This window comes from Saccostrea echinata, unplaced genomic scaffold, assembly GCF_033153115.1.
Source record: "Saccostrea echinata isolate AGI-Se365-2 ecotype Australia unplaced genomic scaffold, CSIRO_AGI_Sech_v1 ptg000033l, whole genome shotgun sequence".
Taxonomy (NCBI): domain Eukaryota; kingdom Metazoa; phylum Mollusca; class Bivalvia; order Ostreida; family Ostreidae; genus Saccostrea; species Saccostrea echinata.
In genome coordinates, this window is record NW_026889782.1 from 15,355,927 (window position 1) to 15,378,715 (window position 22,789).

A 22,789-nucleotide genomic window follows, 5' to 3' on the forward strand; every position below is an offset into this window, starting at 1 on the left:
ATGTCTTCATGTATATTAATTTCTGATAAATGAATAATGTAGGAACTTGTATTATTTATATATACTCTGAATTTCATCTTCTGTCTAACAAGTATTAGCCAATCAGATATCAGTATACGTGGATGCATGTCCTTGCATTTAATTTTGATAGCAGCATAATGTAGGAACCCATTATATCTATCCGTATTCTAAATTTCATTCTGTATTGTTGAAAACTAAAGAAGTTATAGCCATTTATAGTTTCAGCCAATTGCAAAAAAAACGTGCATGCACGTGTTTTCAAGAATCTCTTTATACAACATATTTTAGAACCTTATAATATATACCTTTATCTTAAATTTCAAAGAATTTTGTCAAAAATCAAGGAAGATATGGAGATTTTTGTTTTAGCCAATCGGAGCGAAGCACATGTGCATGCGGGTGAGTTCATGCTTATTTGACCATGTCATCTTGTCTTCACTACTAATATATCTTTATGTTTTGAGTTTCAAAGTATTTCATCAAAAAAGTAAAAGTTATGTCTTTATTAAGTGTATCAGTCATTTTGTTCATTGCACGCGCACGCACGTGCATGCATGTGTGAGCAAAATGACCTTCGTTCCGCACATCTACACAACATGCCTGTTTACCCTAAAAGGGTTTCATTCAATCGGATGAATAAATTCCGAGAACACTCGCGGACAAAAAAGTACCGGAGAAGAGATTTTGAAAAAGAGAAAGTTAAAACAGTATGTTCCCAAACTTCATTTGGGAAACATAATAACAGGTCTATAAACCTAGAATTACATGCATCTGACAAGAAAACCCACGAAAATAACATAATTGTACTGCATTTGAAGTGTTTGTTTTTCTTGTGTTTGATGGTGTCTGTATTCCCAAAAGATTTGTTAAATGATAATCTTTGTCAATTCAAACTTTATTTCAGAATCCTGATTGCCTTGGGGAGTGTTCGCTGAGATATGGAGCGTTACATGACCGAGGCAATAGCTTTATAATACTCACTGCCGCAAGGTTTCGCTAGTGATTGGAAACAAGCGAAGGCTGCGTCTAGTCCAGGGGCCAAGAGGTCAGAAATCTACTGGATTTTGATACGTTTATGTACGTTTCTGACGATGATCAGGAATTTAATAACATGTCATTATAGTCTGTGATTCTGACCCAGGTACTGACTAGAATTCAAAAACTAATTGACTATCTTAGTAAAGAGGATTCGCCAAATTTGGAGGTCTGAGGTGCCAATCTTGAGAGACCTTATGATACAGCTTAATTACCTTAAGATATATAATGAATCATACCAGTATAACAATATTAATATGCTAAAAATATGGCCCAACAAATTTTCAGCCAGCATCCGTTGGCCACAGACCTTGCTCTAATCACCTTGTTCTAACTTGTTGATAAATATGCAAATAACATTGAAGCCTAGCTGCAGGTTTCTCATACATAAAGATTTTTCCATTTCTTTTCACAAGGTAAACATTTTTGATTTAATTAAAAATTTTCGATTGGAAGAAGATATGTTTCGGATAAGGGAAATTCTGATTTCAAAATAAAATGTCGCAGTATCAGAATCGACAAATAAGGTAAAATTTTGTCAACGCAGGTCTACATCATGGGATTCTTTATACTCGGTAAATGATATTTCAGGTTGCTACCTGAACATACAGTACTACACCTCAAACTACACCCCAAATTGTCTTTACATACTTTTCTCGGTCTTCTTGGTGCATTTAATTTTTGTCCCGAAGATTTTTACGTATTTTGTCATTTATATGTTTAGTACATATACGTGTAGGTTGTGTGTTGCTTTTGTGATTGCCTTTTCTTCGTCGCTTCCAATGATGATGTCTGTGTCTCCTGTCTGTTTATAGTGTGAAAGGGAAAGTGAAGGGGAGTTCACTATTGTGTCACAGTAGAGCATCATAGGTCCTAGCATTATTGGGTGGTCAATTGTCTCTCTTTGAATCACTGCCTATTATCTACAAACTAAGGCCAGATGATACAAACTTTTCTAAAAAAAATCTTGAAAATAACAACTGAAGTTATGTTAATGTTAGTAATTTTTAATTTCTTATTCAAAATTTCACAAAAATAGGATTTAAAGTGACAAAATGCTGTAAAAGTTAATATGGATGGTTGCAGAAAGATATAATTTCGAACATGATAGAAAGTTTACAATTCCTATTATGTTGTCCCTTAACCAATACAGTTAACATGTAGTCTTCATTTTTTTGGGACCTGGCCTGTCTAGTAACGTATATTGTGAGTGGTCTCTTTTTATTTTTATTTAAAAAAAATTACTGAATGAAATAAGAGGTCTGCGTGAACACGACTTCATATATTTTATCTGCCACATTCAATGGTGCCTTTTTAAAGTTTACTTGTATCTTGGATGTAAATACATTTTATCAACATATGTTTATATATACCTATCAATACATGCAATTTTTTCGTTTGTTGCAGGTGTCACAAACCCCACAACCGAATACGTTTAAACCTATCAAAAATATATCATTAATTCATAATTTAATTTTACTTATTTATTCTATGGATCCTTTACAGTATTGTATCATGTTACCATTAAGGCCCTTGGGCCTCTTTTATATTTATTTAGAAGATGCTTTACGAAATCCATTGTTATATAAAGTGTCATCCAAAATTAATGTATTCTGTGTAAAAGTGTAAAATCATCATTATTGAATATGAAAATATTTAATTACTTTGTTAGCACATCTTCGAAACTCCTTATTTCACCTTTCCAATCTCTGTTTTCACCACTCTCAACAGTCCAAGTATGTATAATTTCCTTGTCGTTTGGTTCGAATCTGCTTCGCTGGACATTTCCACTTAATTTGATTAATTGTAAGAGATTTTCCTGTAATTTATTAACATCAAAAACCTTTCCCTTCGATGAAAACTGCGACAATTCTCTCTGGTATATTTCAGTTTTAAAACATATATATTGTTTTTTTTTTTAATTGTTTGTTTCTCGGTTGTATTAACATAGGGGGCAGCTAAATTTTAATTGAAGCAGCTTCTACATCATCTTTGAGTAGCCTCAAAAGTTGGATTACGTATACCGATAACAAAACGTAAGGATTGGCTGAGATATATTCAAAAGAACAACGTATTATTATTCATGCCCGTTCAGAAAATAGGGTTTTTATGCAGAGAGACAGAGAGAAACAAAAATAAAATTATAGAAAACAAAGATTTTGGAAGAAAAGGGCCATACAAAATTTGTTGTACCTGACTCCTGCTAATGTATACTTTAGCATATTCATGTCAACATTGAACCTTGTTCTTCTTTTTTTTCATTTCTCAAGTACTCCACGTACGTTTTATTTTCTAATCTCTAATACTTCGGTTTAAGGTTTTTAAGCCACTCTGGACCAAGAAAGGATATCTCTCCTTATCAACTACATATTTAATTACTGTTTTTACGGTAACCGAACCCGCACCTAGTTGGGCGATGTTTTCTCCAGATTACGTTCTACAGTAACCGTCGGGGAAATTTGCTGGTAAGTTTCTCTGTTGATGACTGAAATTCCTGATCATGCTACCAGTTCCACGGGGCTTTATCCAAATTGTATCCTTGATTCTTTCCATATCAATGACTCTATCTGAAAAACATTTTGTTCAAAATCATCAGATAATTCCATTTCATGAACATGTTTTCTTCTGTTCTTTTGCAGTGGTTTCAAAGTAGCTTGATTTGAACGACAAGCCCGTTGTATATTTTTCTTCTTTCCACATTGTCGACGTTTCATATGTTTCATGTGTATGAATCTGCAGGTATGCGAGGCACAGTTTCCACTAAACCGAAAGCACTGCTGGGCTGCCATAGACTTTTTGGTGAACTCTTTTTTTACCCTTAAGTTAGCTTAATGTGTGGACACCGGACGTAGTTGGGGGGTGCTTTCTTTGAATTTCTAAGGTCTTATTTGTTGCCATCTTTATCGCAATGGCTATATAACAAGCGCTTTTTGCTAAGTCTCTGAAAGAAGCTTTTTGGGTCTGTTCATCTTACAACCCCTTACAAACCTTCTCTTAATTTCTCATTGAAAACAGCCAAGAATTTTCAAAGATCTGCAAGATACTCAAAAACGCTTCTCCCCTTCTGGTGCCGCCTCTGAAATCTGAATCTTTCGACAATCACTAATGGCTTTGATGTATAAAAGTCCCTCAGTTGTTATGATTTCCTAGAAAGATTAAGTATTAGGTTATTTAGTTGCTGTTAAGGTTCTTAAGAATACCTATGTTTTGAGTTCCACGGGTCTCAGTAGACAGAGAACTTTCATGTCTGTCTTTGTCAGGGCATTCCGACTTTCTGGATCATAAATTGGTGATGACAATACTGTTTATGGGCTTATTTCGCAATTTTTCAAATATTTCTGAAATATATTTCGGCGATTAAATTTATTAGATTTAATTAAGAATGTTTTGAAAAGATTTCAGTTTCTCTGTCTGCCCCGATTGCAAGGCAAAATGAAAATGATTATAACTTTCGGATGAAAATACACAGAATGAGATTTCATCAGTCGTTTGATAAACATGCACATCTCTTATTTAAGTTTAACATTTTATTAACTAGCCCAGTATTATAAACAAATACATAAATGGTCAGAATAGTGGACTAAACAAATCCTAACACCTCTCCTTCCTTTGAAATTCATTTGCAAAACTGTACTCGGACAAGAATAACAAAAAAAATTCTCATGCTAAACAAAACTTGAAACACAAAGCAAGCATAAGTACCTCCACGTTAAAAAATGAAAAAAAGTACAACATATACACTAAAGTGAAATTTCTGGCATTTGAAAGAGTTCAAAAAATAAAAAACAAAAATTACACTTTGCAGTAAATTATTCCCACAACAAAATCCTCATTTTTTTTTTTAATTTGTAACGCAACACACCAGCCATGCCATCTGTTAATAACAAAGGGCTGTACATTTCTATAAATGAAGCTAGTTAAAATGGTGTCTTTACCCTAACAAAAAAATACTACAGTTAACTATAGTTTACTATAGTTAACTATAGTTAACTTTAGTAAATCAAAGTGTCAAAGTTATCACTATAGTAAATCAAAGTTTTCAAAGTGATCACTATAGTGTCATAATGATCACTATAGTAAATCAAAGTTTTCAAAGTGATCACTATAGTGAATCAAAGTTTTCAAAGTGATCACTATAGTGTCAAAGTGATCACTATAGTGTCATAGTGATCAGTATAGTAAATCAAAGTGTCAAAGTTATCACTAAAGTAAATCAAAGTTTTCACCATAGTAAATCAAAGTTTTCATAGTGATCACTATAGTAAATCAAAGTTTTCATAGTGATCACTATAGTTAATCAAAGTGTCAAAGTTATCACTATAGTAAATCAAAGTGTCAAAGTTATCACTATAATAAATCAAAGTTTTCATAGTGTCAAAGTTATCACTATAGTTAACTATAGTAAACTATAGTTAACTATAGTATTTTTTTGTTAGGGTAATTTGGATGGTTCGAATTTTATTCCTTCATCTGATGTTCCAGAAATGACAAAAGACCTTAATGTAGACCTCAATGTAGACATGTTAGTGAATACAATTGACTAAGTTGTCCGCAGATTTGAATGCAACCCATAACATGAACAAACCAGTGGTTGCAAGTGAGCCCGGGACTTCAACAAGACATGCCTGTACATTTTCTTCAGATAATTCTGGTTCTGATTCTAACGATGATTTCGATTTAGATAATACTAATAAGGACCCAAAGTGTGTTCTTTAAGGTAAAACTTAAGTAATAAGTCCACAACATTAAAGAGTGATAAACAACAAGAAAATGATGTCCAACTTGGACGATACTGATTTTATTCAGATGATGTTCCAGGAATGACAAATGACCTTAATATAGACATGGTAGGTAATACAATTGATTGTGAGTTGTCGACAGGTTTGAATGCAACCCAGAACATGAACAGACCAGCCATTCCAAGTGAGCCACAGACCTCATCAACACATGGCTGTATATTTTCCTCACATAACTCTGGTTCTAAAAGACCCCATGTTTGTTCCTTCAGGTGAAAACGCAAGTGATAACTCCACAACATACAAAAAAGAAAAGTAATCTGACAACGTCTTTCTATCAACAAGTGATGGAGGGGGAATGAGAGGTATGAAAGAACTTATGGAGGACACCGAAGAATATAACAATGATTGACAGGATTTCAAGTCTATCACATGACACATCCATCATTTTTTAAAAAAACAATACAAAAATTCAATCCTAGAGTCCAAACATGGACGCCCTTATGATAAAGCCATATATGTTTCTATTATATGGAGTGTCTAACTTGCAAACCCATTTGGAGAAAAACACAAGAATGAAGAGGAAATGAAAGAAATATTAGATTAAAAAAAAAACAAATCCAAGAGGCGGGTGACAGTAACAAAAAGCACTTCTGTTAGAACCACGTAATAAATAAAGTCTTCTTAGAAACAAAAAAAATAGTAAACATAATAACATGGTAATTGCAACAAAGAAAGGAGAAACAATCAATTCTAGAAGGAAAGTTTCTCAGGAATTTGACTTGAGTAAGTAATGATCCTTACCCTAATTGCCAGGAATAGATAAATTTGGAAAATATTTCAAGACATGTCAGTGTATGAACTGTGAGTATTCATGCGATTTTTATATGGGAACAGTCATATTACAGTCCAAAAGATCATGCAGAAGGCTTCCAAGAGATTGAAATCAGAAGTATTTTTATCCATGATCAGGGATGAAATCACCGACATTTCACAAAATGACTGACTTATTACAGATTTAGGTGATGCTTGGTGGATGAAAACATGGGTAACATGCTTTATAGTCTTTAGTACAATGAAAATGCATATTTATGTCATTTTGTTGAGCACAAAAATATTTTTTTAAATTTGTTCCAAAGATTTATGAAATGAAATAAAGACTTTTTTTTTAAATCTATTACAAAGATTTAGAAAAAAAAAGTGTAATCTTGATTAACATTTTAATAAGGGTGCTGCATGACTCAGATTTGTAGGGACTATCAACGAAAAATCTTCAATACTAGGTGATATTTTTTTTGAGATTTGCAACCATCTGTCATATTTGTGATACATGATGTTCTGCATTATGTTTTTTTTATATATAAAAGAAAATTTCATGTCATACAAAATCAAATTAGTCGTAAGGTAGTCCGATTCTCAGGTTCTGAAATTTAGCGTTTAAGTAATAGAAAATGCTCACAAAAATGTCTGAATTCACTGAGTAACGTGAATTTATCCATAGTATTTCTTCAAAGTTCATCAATAAAGTTATTAATCTTATTATATAGGGAAAATTATCAAATCTCAAATATTTTTTTGGAAATGCGAATAAAAACACCAGCTATGCATTTTTTAATTGCAAATTGATCAACAAATATATTTTAGGATGAAAAAATATAGGTATCCAGGGACTTGGAGAAAATTGCATCTTTTTTATGCTTATACAGTATTTTAGTTCTTCTATTTATTTCAGTTGTTATATAATACATGGTGTAAAATGCATGTGTTATAATTGCTAGACATCACAGATCACGTCTTATTTCACATCATGCTTTGCATTGGTATCTAATGCTAGATTAAAAGAAATTCAATTTCTCTGAAATATAATCTTTTTTTTCTTTTATTGGGTACGAATGTCAGCTTTTTAAAAGACCTTTTCTTCATGTATGACTTCCGAGAACCGTGAATCATATTGAGATGCATAAAATGAAAATTGTTGCTCGAAAAGATCTCAATTCTAAGGTTCTTTTTGAGACTTTTTATTTTACAGATAAATTTAAGAGTTATCGTTCCTGGCTAAGGATCGGATATCCTTAATAAAACTAATTGTGAAATTAAACGGCTGTCCATCGAGTGACTTATTGCTATAAACTGGATTTAGGAAAGAGGCCAATTCTTCAATCCAGTACACAAGGATACAGATAATACCTGCTTGATCAGAGTTGCTTTCCTCACACGAAACTCATTAATTTCTGTCTTTATCAAAATTTTCATTGACCAGTGCTTGATAATTACACCCATGGGAGAGAATTTCTTTTAACTGTCATGGGTAAATTGTACAGTTAATGCATTAAGGTGATTATTTGTTGTTTACTCTAGAATGGATCTCTCTTGGAAATTAACCATTGATTTTGGTATCCATAAAATGCTAAGATTTGTATCGTGGAAAGCATTTACATTATAAGAAAATCTACAAAAACGTTTTCATTGCTACATTTAGGAATTTGGCGCAAAGATTTTCCTCACTTTGAGGAGATGGAAAGGATTTACAGGAATGATCCCGCAATACAACTAGAGGCTACTCGCTCCTGTGATACAGGTACAGCAGCTAAAGGTAGCACTGACTCGGATACTGATGATTTTTAATTACAAGAAAACTTTACAGGGCCTAGATATCGAATATGTGAAACATAATCCTCCTTCTTGTTCACATTCTTCTTCACCCTAAAACTATAGTCCTGCTGGACACGTTATTACTGGTGACGTATAGTTATTAATGAGGACCTTAGATCACTAATTTTAAAAGGTCCTAAATATATGGAACACCGATCCTTAATTTAAACTGGCCACGTAATTTTATACATATTATGGATTATGTAAAGAATTACGCCAGGCTTTGGGTCAGACATGAAAAAGAAGACCTTGACATTTTGTCAGAATGGATTAAATGTATTACGATGTATCGCAGCTTAGTTTAGGCTACAATAAGGAGGCGGGGCCTAATTTTTATATAAACATTCATTGATCGCAATGCACTTGTCAATGTGACGTCATTTCGTAAAAGTTGACGTAGTTTGTACGCAGTGACAGGCTGATCAAGTTACATTTTGTACAATGAAATGTCTTTTGTAATCAAATATTATTTGCAGATACATGTATATAAAAGGCCGTTAACTTTGATGTGATGTCTATTTTACTATCTTATTCATATACTGTTGGTAAATTCTCTAGACAAATGATATTTTCGTATATTTGTATGCAGATTCATTGAAAAAAATTACAGAAGGGTACCTAATAAATCGATTTATTGCAAGGGCATACCCTTAATGTTTTATGCCAAGTTTTTTCACATAAACTCAAGAAGCATTAAGATATTTGAAAAGTTCTGCGAACCTGATGAAATCTTGCAAATAAATTAAATATACCTATATTTAATGTAGTTGACCAGCAAAATATTCAACCTGCGGTCTAACAAATGTAATTATATTGCAAACAAAAATACATAGGTAGTTCCAATAAATGTTCTACTAAGCCTCTTTCTTTACGCCTCACTAAGATATTGACCGTAGTGAAGGAGGAACTTCAAGAGAACTGCAACAACATATTCGAGAAGTTGTGTAAATTAGATGTGGATACTAAACAAGAGGCCCACGGGCTTTATAGGTCACCTAAGTATATAATGTATCAACTTTGCCCTAAGTCGTGCCCTAACACCCAGAACCTTGACCAAGAGGACATAAAATTCACAATTTTGAAAGAGGCTCCCTTACTCATCATAACTATACTCTTAGTTCATCGGCTTAATACCAGGAGATTTTCAAAGAATCATTGCATTTTTACTATGTAATCATTAGAACCCCGCCCTAACATCAGAACCCCTGACGCAGGGGTCATGAAATTCACAGTTTTGGAAGAGGCACCTTTACTCATTATAACTATGTATTCAGTTTGTTTGCTTAATACCCCGGATCAAAGAAGATTTGTAAAGAAATAATACTCAACAGAGCCCTGCCTTAACACCAAAACCCCTGACCCTGGGGCCATGAATTTAACAATTTTGGAAGAGGCACCCTTACTCATCATTACTATATTCTTAGTTCATCGGCTTAATACCCAGGAGAAAAGGAGAAGATTGTCAAAAAATTATTGCGGTTTTACTATGTAATCATTAGAGCCCCGCCCTAACATCATAACCCCTGACCCAGGGGCCATGAAATTCACAATATAAGAAGAGGCATCCTCACTCATCATAACAATGCATTTTGTTTGCGCTGGATTAGACAAGTAACTAACAAGTACTGCAACAGATTCCAATTTCTCAAAACAGGAAGAACCCAAAGTTGCGAAATCGCCGAAACCTGTTTAACCATCACCCAAACTTACAGCTGTCTTGCCAGATAAACGTTATCCAGTACTTACTCGAAAACCCAAAATCCTGGAAGGTATTGTGTTGTGTTTCATGGTTCTTCTTCCAAAACCTAATCTGTGTGTATGTGTAGTTTTAGGTGCATGTTGTACTGTGTCTACAATAATCCCCTGTACAACTTGCTGGAAACATCTGGTTTCTGTTCAGTCTAGTCAAAATATACGTTTTGTGTTCATTACAGTCCCTGAAACGTTCTACTTTCCCATTTTTCCGTTCCGCAGCTAGGTTAAGGACGCCCATGAAATATACGCCTTAATATATTTAGAGACAATGAATACAATTTTAATATTTTTTTAACAGCATTAGTTTTGATGAATGTGAATTATGGTGTTTATACTTTTATATATCGGGTCTCGGCTGAGTTCGGCCAAAGCGACATCGCTTACATCAGCTGTTTGTCACGTGACAGGTTTAAAATTAGAACATATATGTACTATTACAAAGATCGTAAAAGTTCAACGATATCCGGGCATCTTTCCGCTATGATATTTAATCTGTTTTGTTTGAGACAAATTCCTTAACATGAAAAGTGCTGGGAGCAACTTCCTCATGCAAGGGAATTGTGTGAAATTTAACCGTCTTTCTATAAACTCCATACATAGATGTAATACGCACTGGAATAATGTTACCTTACGTAATATACATATGTATGAACAATGCACAACCAGCTCCCAGCCCTTTTCAAAATAGTAGGAATAATAGCTACACGTGTTTAAAAATTCTGAATTTATAGTGAAGCGGATATCGTTGAACTTTTGATATTTACAAGGGGCTGGACCCCTCATTCTAGCACGTTACTGTACAATTGTTCTCCCCACGGCTTTATAAAAAGTCTATACATTATCAATTTAGTTTGACAATAAAATATGGATTAATAAATTTTAGAATATGTCTTTATTTTGGTCCAAATAAGCTTGCTTCGTATTTATTCTTATTTTTACAAATTATTATAAAAGCTTGATCCACGCCTCAAGTATAGAGAAACTGCGTGTCAAACTAAGAAATGACGTCATCTCAGTAAGTACAGCGAGATCAAGCTGGCTTTCATTTTACATACGCTAAGTGCTGTTATGGCAAGATAAGTTGCACATTCATTTATCTTTATAATATTTTTGAGAAACGAAAGTATTTGAGTGTGTTTTAAAAAGAACATATAGTATTTATTCATCGATATTCATTTGTATTGTTTTAACGTGACGTCATAATAGCTTTCCCGAACCTCTGTATAGGCTGACGTAAATATGGGAGTCCTAAACCTAGCTGCGTCGCTCACCGTTCGTTCAGCGTGCGTTCACCGTTCGCTCTCCGTTCACAGTTTTGCGTTCACCGTTCACAAAGCGTTCAGCGTTCGCTCTTCGTTCCGTTCACTTTGCGTTCACCTTGCGTTCAGCGTTCACCTATCGTTCAGTTTTCATTGTCATTCGGAACTCCGAAGTGAAAGGACTTATCTTTTTGTAGGGAATGAGTTACAGGTTTTTTAATTTAATAACTAATAACATCGTGTTTGAAGAATCATTATTTCATGTTGAAAAATATCTACGATATATATTTTTATTATTCTAACTTAGCTGTTAGGTTATTTATTAAATTACTCTGGAAAATAAATGTTATAAGCACATTCTGTACCTGTGTAGAACGATGCTGAAATATTAAATATAACTAAGGGCAATGTGCAAATACTTCAAGCACTGCAACATTTTGTTATTTTGTTAAAGACGACAAATCGTTAATGGTGACATAATTACATATGTATCTAAGTCAAATAATTACGCAGCAAAATTACAAAAATAATTTTTTCTCACAGGTTTTTTTTTAAATTACTACAGAAAATATGATAGAACTAGTTCTGAGAGTTATACATAGTACTGCGGATATCCTGTTAATTTATTATCTTTGGAGCGAATTAAATTGATAGTGTGGTTAAAGGAAATATTTATTTGAAATGTACTGCACTACAGAATCTTCTCTAATATAATATGTAAAGTCTATAGTTATAGGAAAAAAAAAAACTTTCTTCACCGTAACTTTATATGTTTGCCATTCGATATGATTAATACCCCCCCCTTTTCCCCTAGATTGGTTATTTAGTCAGTACTGTATTTCCAGAATATTTTAATCAAATTTTTTTTGAAAAATAAGTTAAGGTCTTTTTTAAAACAAAAATTTCACTCTCAAAACAAATATGCATCTAAAAAAAAAAAGTCACGAAACAATAGTAGTTTAACATGTACACGTGTCGGCGGTGGTATTTGAAATTGGCAGAGAGTATGTTTCAAATTCAAGTGTTAATGCCCAATGTATTTTATTCATTTATTATTCAAATGTTGGGATCAAATCTAGAAATGATACAAAATAAATGTTATAACTTGTTGGAAGTACTCGCACTTTGTCTTCGATGTGACGAAACTTTCACAGTGTCGAATGATTTTGATTGACAGGACAAGCACGTGGACTTCGTGTGAACTTGAAGCAGGAAAATAAAAACGAGTATGACTGTCAAACAAATGGATATGATTTGTTGATTAAAAAAAAAAGTTACTTTCACTGCCTGATATATTTAGAAAAAAAATTCACAGTTTTTGTTTAATATGGGTAAAAACATTTAGTGAAGCCTGATAGGAAGGGGGAGCTAAAACGGAATCTCTCTCTCTCTCATTTGTCTGTTTAATAAAAACTATAACATACTACATAAATATCAAGTTGAGAAAATTGAATTTATAACAAATAATATGAATATGTATCTTTGTATTATCTTGTCCGAGTATAACCACGGCCATCTACATATACATGTAGAAGTCTGCTCAATAAATCATCATGAAAAATAGAAATGACACATAATATATCATTGTATTAAAAATTAAAAATACGAGCGTATAAATGCAAAACGTCCACTGACCTTTGTAATTATTTTTTTCAGTACTTTACACGAAATCGCCCTGACACGGAGATATATGAATGGATGTTACAGCCGCTTTAATTCATTCTATAAGTCAGAAGTTTTCTCTGATTTGTTTATACTTCAGCGTTCGGCAACAATTGCAATGTATTAATGCGATAAGAATCATGTGATTAAAAAACTTAATGTGCATGCATCGTCTTTCTTAGGACAACTTTGGAGAATTTATTTATTGACTTATTTATTCATTCATTTATTGGTTTACTCGTTGATTATTTATTTATTTATTTATTTTTTGGCACCTAACATTTTAATACAATAAAATAGTTTCAATGCAGGGAAAATATCAGAGGCATTCCGAACATATCGTTCATCTTGCGTTCACCGTTCGTTCACCGTTCACTTTGCGTTCGCGTTTGCGCTCCGTTCGCGATCTGCGTTCGATCACCGTTCACCAAGTTGCGTTCAGCGTTCACACATCGTTCACTCACCGTTCGCTCTGCGTTCGTTCAGCGTTCGCTCACCGTTCAAGTGGGAAAGTAGAACGTTTCAGGGACTGTATATACATGAAGTATCCTTTTATTTCCTTTTGTTTGCATGCAATAGATAATAATGCATGCGCTAAGGGTTTTAAAAAATTGACTTTGTGAACATTCAAAAATTCAGTGAATTTTATCTTGAAATCGAAGAACTTTGAACAGATACAGTTAGTTAAATAAGCTAAAATCATGTTCATCAATATAAAGAAAATATTATATGTGGAGTTATTATATTTGCATATGTTTGGTTTTATCTGCTAGATACACATGATCAATCGAGATTAAATATAGTTCACAATGGCTGCGTTGTTGTTAACCATGTACCATGCTAAAATAGAGCAAACACAATAGTAAGTATTCGAACAAACAGTGACAAGATTCTGGAATAAACAAAAGAAACTCAGAAGGAAAAAAAACATGAAAGAGTCTTGGGTTCTTCAGAGAAACAGAATTGGCAGATTGATGTTGAAATACCGTGAACGATCAAACTCAGATGAGGGCTGTATACAAAGAAAATGCATCTCAAGATTTGGTAATGCCTTCATTGGAAGACAAAGTGAAGACTCCATGAAAGAATTAGATTCATTGAGGAAATCGTTTGGTAACTACAGTCCAAGAACAAATCCAGGTTAAAACAGAACCTCAGGTCAAAGTTAGTCCTTCCCACCGAGAATTTAACTCAGTCTAATAAATCTGCTTGCTCCCATAGGACTTCACATTCATCTCGTGGTTAATCCCACAACAACGCATGAGATTATCAAATAATAACACACTTAGGTCACCTCCTATCTAGCTATACTTCGTAAATATCCATTAATGCATATTTTTTGCCACCGACGTTGTGAAATTTGTTACTACTGAAAATAGATCCGAAGTGTTTGAGCACACTGCATGGTTAAACCTGGCAAACTTCCGATGTACATGTACCTTAGTTATCATATTGTTCCGTGCGATACAGCATTTGTGCAAATTCTAGTTATAAATGCAATAAAAAGCCGCGACCTACCTTTCGGCATCTTCGCTAGCCAAGGGTTTCTGATACGCTACTCTCCTCATAAGCCCTTGGCATACGGTGTTAAAAAAAGTTGGGATTTTTTTCTCAAGTTGTGATTGGAGTTGATCGACATTGTTCGACCTATCAGAAATTGTTTTTTGTAAATGACGATATTTGCTTTCGGAATATATGTTGACTCTTTAATATCGGGAATGAAAAACGCAAGTAAACAACGATCCGTAAGATAACATGCCATTCTATGAATAGCTATATGGTGACATCCAATATCTTAAGCTACGTGCAAAATATGTGATTAAGAATCTATACTGAAGATGTAGATTTGCATTTTAATATGTTTAAATAACAAATTAACATAACTCAATACCTTCTTGTTAATTATTCTTTAAAAACATGTTTTTAAATACACTTTTTATTTCTGTCGATGACGCAATCTGTGCGAACCTGGTAAGAATCGTGATCACGTGACGAAAACAATCCCGTCTTTTGTCAGCACCTTATGCCAAGGGTTTATAAGGAGAGTAGCGTATCAGAAACCTTTGGCTAGCGAAGATGACCTTTCGGCGGATTTCCAATCGAAGAAAATCGACTCCCCCTGGCGTTAAAAGCGACTCCCTCGTTCTTTTTCGCGACTCCCTCAAAGTAACGGTTTGACACGGTGAGTTATGGAGCCGGAGCTGTACTCTTCCAAATACAATGGGTGAAGAAAGAGTTGTTAGTTATTTTTCAAAATCCTTTTCTAGCACAGAGCGTAATTATTGTGTAACCAGAAGGGAGCTCTAAGCAATTATTCTAGCAGTGAAGCATTTTCATTCATATCTGTACGGTCAAAAATTTAGAATTAGAACAGTCCATGGAGCCTAAACTTGGCTCATGAGATTTAAGAACACTGAAGGACAAACAGCCAGGTGGTTAGAAATATTGTCTACTTATAACATGATCATAGAACATAGAGCCGGAAGAATACACTCTAATGCAGATGCATTGTCAAGACGTCCATGTTTCAATGCAGATTGTATTCACTGTTTGAGAAATGAAAATAGATATGAAACTGTAACAAACAGTGACATAGCGTGCAATAAGAGTTGCAGTTTAGAAAAGTTTGAAGTTTGTACGGTTGAAGTCGAAACCGAGTCTGGGGTTGAGAAATTACCATTTGAAAATGAGGCCTCTAGTAGGAATTGTTCATTTCAAGATAGACCGTGATCAGAAACTTACAGAGAACATAGATGATTTGAAACAAGCAGTTGTTAGTACAAATACTATTAGACATGTATTAGATGACTTTTCTGTCTCTGATTGTAATAAAGTAGCACAAAGTCGAGAGTCTCAATTTCCTTCGGTCCAAGTAGCAACAGCTAACGCTACAAATACAGATGTATTTAGTCGAGAACAATTAGTAAAATTTCAAACCTCAGATCCCGACATTAAAATTGTGTATCAGTGGAAGGTAGCTGGCGAAAAGCCTGATTGGTCAAAAGTATCACCTTGTAGCTTAAGTGTTAGGCATTATTATCACATTTGGGAAACTCTCCATTTGAAGGATGGTGTGTTATATAGAAATTGGGAAGATGAAAACCCTAAAAATGTAGAGTGGCATTTAGTCCTTCCTAAAGCTTTACTACCTGTAGTCTTTGAACAGCTACATTGTTCAGTAACAGCTGGTCATTTAGGATCTACGAAAACCTATGAAAAAGTTAGAAAGAGATTTTTCTGGTATGGAATGAAGTCGGACATAGAACGCTTAGTCAGAGTTTTTGATACCTGTGCCAAATGTAAAGGCCCCAGTAAAATAAATAAAGCTCCCTTAAAAATTTACACATCAGGTAGTCCAATGGAACGAATAGCATTAGACATCATGTCAGGGTTACCACGCAGTAACTCTGAAAATAAACATATCCTAGTAATTGGAGATTACTTTACCAAATGGGTCGATGCCTACCCGATTAAAGATATGGAAGCTAAAACAGTAGCTAGGGTTCTTGTTGAAAGATTTGTATCTGTGTTAGGTGTACCAAATGAGATCCACAGTGATCAAGGAACCACATTTGAGTCCTTAGTATTTAAAGAAGTTTGTAAATTACTGGGTGTTATCAAAACTAGAACTTCTCCTTACAATCCACAATCAGATGGAATGATTGAACGAATGAATAGAACTTTAAAGAATATGATTTTATCTTTTATTTCCAAGAACCAGAAAGATTGGGATGTGCATATTCCTCTTGATGATGGCATACAGAAGTTCAGTTCATGAAGCTACTGGCATGTCTCCAAGTTTGATGATGCTAGGGAGGGAGGTAAAATTACCCTTGGACATAGTTATGGGTCGACCAGAACTTGAAAATAGAGTAACATGTCAGACTATGCTTACAAATTACAAGAAAAGATGGATAAAATCCATTCTCTTGCTAGAGAGAAATTAGCTTTATCAGCTGAAAACATGAAAAAGTATCATGATAGGAAAATATCTACCAGAGCTTATAATGTGGGAGATCCCGTATAGTACTACTGTCCACAAATTAGACAGGGCCAGTGTAGAAAATTAGTTCCAAAATGACATGGTCCTTATATCATTACTGAAAGAAGGAATGATATTATATAAACAATACAAGAAAAACCCAAGAAAGCCCCCAAAGTAGTGCACTTCAATAAGCTAGCTCCTTATAAGGGAGATAATCCACCCAAGTGGTTTAGTCAACAAAATGTTCAGAAGAGGAACCTTTAAGTATGATTAATTGCTGTATTAATTAAAACAGAAATCCAGTATATGTAGTTGTGTGTTATTTTTTTTTTACCGTTTATTGTAGTTGATAGTTTGTCTAATTAATAGGAATGATATATTACTGCTGTTGAAGGAGGATGTACCAAAGAAAGATATCTGTGTGAATGCTTATGAAGTAGATTTTCATGATTAGGGTGAATTATCCCCTGGATCTCGGATCCTGTAAAATCTGATTAGATGACAGTTTCAATGTGTAGTAGTCTTATCACTCCAGTAGAGGTACACTGTACGGGTGCATCCCCCTCAAGAGCCTGTGGCCTCCAATAATTTACTGGAAATTTATGTGTGAAATTCAGAATCATGGAATGTAGTGTAATCGTTCCATCAGAGGTACCATGTATGAGTGCATCCCCCTCATGAGCCTTGGGCCTCCAGTAATTTGTTGGAAATTTGGAAAGTGAAAGCTTTATTGATTGAACAATTTATTGTCCCAGTAGAGGTATAATGTACGGGTGCATCACCCTCATGAGCCTTTGGCCTCCAATAATTTACAGGGAATGCTAGAGCAAGTGCGGTGCCGTGAAGTTCATTAAATTGGGAAGGCGCCCCCAAGAACTCATCATGAAAGAATGAAATTTGATTTATTCAATATGTAGTTTGATTGAGGAAAGTTTATATTAAAAAGGAGAGTGAAAATTGATAGATAGCATATGAATCTGAAAAGTTATGACAGTTGTCATGAGCATGTTAATGAGTTGTGACCTCTGAAAGTGAAACCCTTACTCTTAGTGGTCAGCAGTGATATAGTTTTGTAATTTGATAATAATTGATATGAAATGTATGTTACTTGTTTAACTATGAAATAATATTTGAATTATTTGGTGTAATTCAGATATAGAGATATTACATAATGGTTGATGATGATAGATTTGTTGCAGTGTGAAACTCTCAGATATAGTATATTTGGGACTTTTACCAGTTTAGATTATAAGCCATGAGAGGTTTTAATTGTAAAGAAATGATAAAATGGTTCTTAAGCTGTTGCCAACCTATTCTACATTGTGTGAATGTGTTTTGTTGAATATGCAAGATTGATATAGTATTGCACGCTTGAGATGTAAGATGTTTCTTATTTTGATTTCAGAATGTCTCGAGCAGGCGAGTTTAGGCACTTTAAGTGTGGCATATGCCCAGATTCCCAACTTTTTGATCGTAAATATTTGGCAAGGCGCCATCTCATTGAGCAACATTCAGGTTACGCTTACGTGTGTACGGCATGCAATTTAATACTTCCACGCAAAGAAAACCATTCCAGCTGTAATGCTAGAGGATCATCGGATACAGGGATGGAAGTCATGAGGCGCGCAGATGGGGTGAGGGGGAAGAGGGCTGATGAAGGCCTAGAGAGATATGTGAACGAAGTCGATCAGTATATTAAGATTGTCAACCCTAGGGTAAGATGCAGGTCAAGGGAGCGAGAGATGAGTCTTAATGCCACGGGGAGGATTAGCCCCACTCCCTCTCCCCCCAGGAAGAGGAAAGCACCATCTCCTCGGGGAAGAACTTTAAGTTCTTCTAGTTCCTCTTCGTCTAAGAGCTCCCCTGCCAGGAGCGAGCCAGGCAGTCCTGCTCACAGTGCTAGCATTAATCAGCTCTCTTCAACAGTTCTGAAAGAGTTTTCCGTGATGCCAGGAATTAAGATTACCATTGATATGAATGAACTAAAGAAGCATTTGTGAATCTATGAAATTGAGTGAATGAAGGAAGTAAGAAATAAATAAACCGACAACAGTTAGTTTTATTTATTTTTTTAATTAGATATTATAAGATCATCAGAGAAATCAGTCCGACACACCAGTTTGGAGACCAAACCCTGATTGGGTGGGGGCAGTGTTGCGCCTGCATAGCAAACCTTTAGTGTTGTTTAGAATGCATGTTTCATAGTTATGTTTTCGCTATAGAACTAAGATGCATGTTTACACTTCGTACAGCAAACGTCATTGCTTAATTTTGATTACGCGGATTACGTTTACCTGTAGTCTATATTTCCATTTTTGTCTATTCTAGAAGAGTGTTCGTAAAATTATTAAGTCTTGTAGAACTAAGCATCAAAAGGTTTATTTATTACCGGGATTTCGTTATATGATAACTGGAAACGTACGAGATTCAGTAATTGCGGAAACTGTATGGTAGAGATGAATATATCCGGAATGTTGGCAGACAAGTAGTTTCTGGATATATAACTCTAGAAATAATAAGCTTAAAATAATTATTAAATTATAGATATATAAAATAGATCATTTGGAGTATTATTAGTAGGTTGGTTTATCCTAGTTTATTGATAAAAGTATTGTTTTTGGAATTTTACATATGACGTAGTCGCAGCATCACTGCGTCACAGTATAAAAGCAGCAAACTCGAAGCGGCGTCGTCAGATCTCCTCCACAAAAATAAAGAAAAAGTCGGTGTTGGTCGGTGCCAGTAAAGTTTAAGGTAAATTCATATTTTAGATAAGTTAGAAAAAGTTTCAAACCTTCTTAGCCTATTTAGAAATAGTATATTAAAATGTAAATTCTTTAGAAAATATTTGAGAATTTTTTTTATTAGCTTCAAAGTATTCAGATATTGACTACTCGGTGTGAGATTCTGAACCAAAGTTTGTTTCTTAAATTATTAGAATAAATTTTAGTATTATTGACTGTGCAAGTTTAGAATAATTAATTCCGTTTTTATTGAGATTTAGCTAAAATTAATTTACGGTGCAGTTTGGCACCGAGCAGCACCGTGCACCTGATCGCACCGAGTAGTATATATTAGACCATTCCAAGTTGCATAGGTTATAAATGATGGTTGGCATTAGCACAAGAACTTTCCTATCTATGCATGGCATGCTAGCATAGGATTGGGGGCGGGACTTTTTGTTATTAAGAAGTAGAAATTTGGATTTCAGATATATTTCTGATTACAGTATCAGAGTTCCTGATTGTGCCTGTATAGTTATACCTAGTAGTAGAAGCAGATAGCATCGAACATCGTGAAGCTCCGGAAACTGAGAAGTAGTACAGAACACCTAGTAGCACCGGAAACCTTCTAGGCTTGTAGCACCGGAAACCGAGTAGCACCAAACAGCCCCGAGCACTGTGTATACATAGCACCGAGCTACGCAGAAGTTCGGCAGTATACTTAATATTTGAAGAGACATTTTAAATATTTATTGAACTTTATTGTCTTTGATGCTATAATAAATATATGTATTAACTGTTTATATATATTTCTATTCTTTATTAAAACTAAGTACCTTCGAACCCAGCTCTTGTAACGTGCCTCATAGGTACCGAGTTGATGTATAATTACACGTTACAATTGGTGGCAGCGAATTGATTTATATTTACGTATGAAACCCAATTGATTTATATTTACGTATGAAACCCAAAACGTTACACTTTTTTAATTAATTATTTGCTTGTCAATAATTTTTTCCCATTGGTCCCATTTTGTTAAACGATGCTTCTTGCCTTCTCCATTTAATATATAGTGTACTATTTCCTTTGATTTTACATTCATTTTGACTAATTCCCTCTATGATTATAAATAAAAAAAATAATTAGAGACAATGATTTGCACATTTGATATCTAAAGATATCTATATATATAGTCCTTTATCTTCTCTAAATATTGATGCTTATCAAAAGGTGTGGCATTTAGGTCATACACTTTGGATAATGCATTGTAGTTACACACATGGTATTAGTACGGAGCGAAATGCCTTAGTGACGAACTCACTTTATCTATGTATTCGACCATGACCTTTCTGTTATTTACAGAAGTGCAAATACAAATTGAAGTGACTTACCAACCATCGGTGTTAGAAAGACAGATATAAATGTGATGAAAGTTTTTATTTTTCTCTGTAAGTGTTTGACTTAAAACATTGAAACAGAATTTCCTTCTGGCAATGGATTTAAAGCGAGAATGCAACCAGTGCGAATTTCCTCAGATGCATAGCAGACGACGTTTACATGGTGATAAAGGTAAAAGTGTTCATTCATTAATTATTTAAGTATGAGACGATGCAAATTGATGCACTTACCTTGTAAGTATAGCCAAGTCTTGAATAGGAATAATTCAGAAGAGATATGGCGAGTCAGTATATGCATTTTCTTTGACACGAAATTTAATGAGAGCTATGGTGCCCATCATCAGTCTTTAAACAGCCTACTATCCGACTTGGCCGTGGAGCTAATTTTCATATAATACCACTCTATGTTCTTCTTGATCCTCCACTTCAATTTACAGCATAGTTTAATTTTAGCGAAACCTGTGCTTTCATGACTTTTTGTGACTTAAACCGTTTGTTTAGTGTTGAATACTGTTACATCTATGGGTGTTTCTCCACTTCTTAAATACAGCTGTAACATTATTAACTTCTCACTTTTAACTCAAATAGTATTTACCTTGTGAGCCATTTTTTGTTGGTTGACAAGTGGACAAATGTAATGCATTGTGGGATACTAACCACTGGTTAAATCATTTAACCTATGGTCAACTAACCAGGGGCTAATTTTATTTTGAGCAACAGATATTTGACCAGTGGTTAGTTGGCCAGTGGATATAGAATTTAACCACCGGCTAACTTAACCGGTGGTCAAAATTAACCAGTGTTTTGATCAAACCAGTCCTGATGTCAACAACACATTAACAGCTGTAAGCTTGTATACATTAATATTTGGCTTTGTGCTGGACATGTCCACTAAGAAATCCGGCTAAATATAAAATTTGATGTAAAAAGGTACATATCTTGATTTCTTCTTTTTCTGATGTAAGGTGTGGTGTTTTCACATACATGTATATATCGAGGTTTTCATCTAAGAAGTTTTTTGTGTAAAAAAACAAAAAAACAACACATTCAGAATTAGTAAATTTTGCATTAATGTAATTTTTTGGTTCTTACACTCTTATTTTTCTAAGGCTGTATTGGTGTAATTCAATTTTCATTTGATGGATACAGTATTATTACTAATACTGTACACCAAACTAACTCATGATTGTAGCAAACAATGTTATGCCACTTAAAAGTTTAAGCAGACTCTCCCGGGAGACAAAACTGTCACATTTCAAGCTCAGCTCTTTGTAATACATTATAATTCTTGAATTTTTTTCCTTGATATACCTGTAAAATTCCATCTATCTTTGCCAATATCAGTATCATGACAGTAACTAACACAAACAGTGCATTTCATTGTTTTAAAACATTTTAAATAAGAAAGAAAAGTCAGATAGTCTATTGTGTCAGATACAGGACTGGGACTTATTCTTTTCATTGTTTGTTTAGTGTTTAACGTCCCTCTCGAGAATTCTCGAATTTTTCACTCATATGGATACGCCACCAATTGCCGGTGGAGAGCTTACAAATTTGGACCTCA

At 34.3% G+C, this 22,789-nt stretch overlaps 1 protein-coding gene across 1 annotated transcript in view; it reads right to left on the reverse strand.

Annotated features, from left to right (window-relative positions):
* Nucleotides 1–14,648, reverse strand: part of LOC133198183 (blastula protease 10-like) — a 50,655-nt gene extending 36,007 nt beyond the window's left edge. Inside the window, exon 1 of the mRNA XM_061334312.1 lies at nt 14,639–14,648. Coding sequence (XP_061190296.1) covers nt 14,639–14,648 — 10 coding nt within the window. The remainder of the gene's footprint in view (nt 1–14,638) is intronic.
* Nucleotides 14,649–22,789: the final 8,141 nt, after the last annotated feature.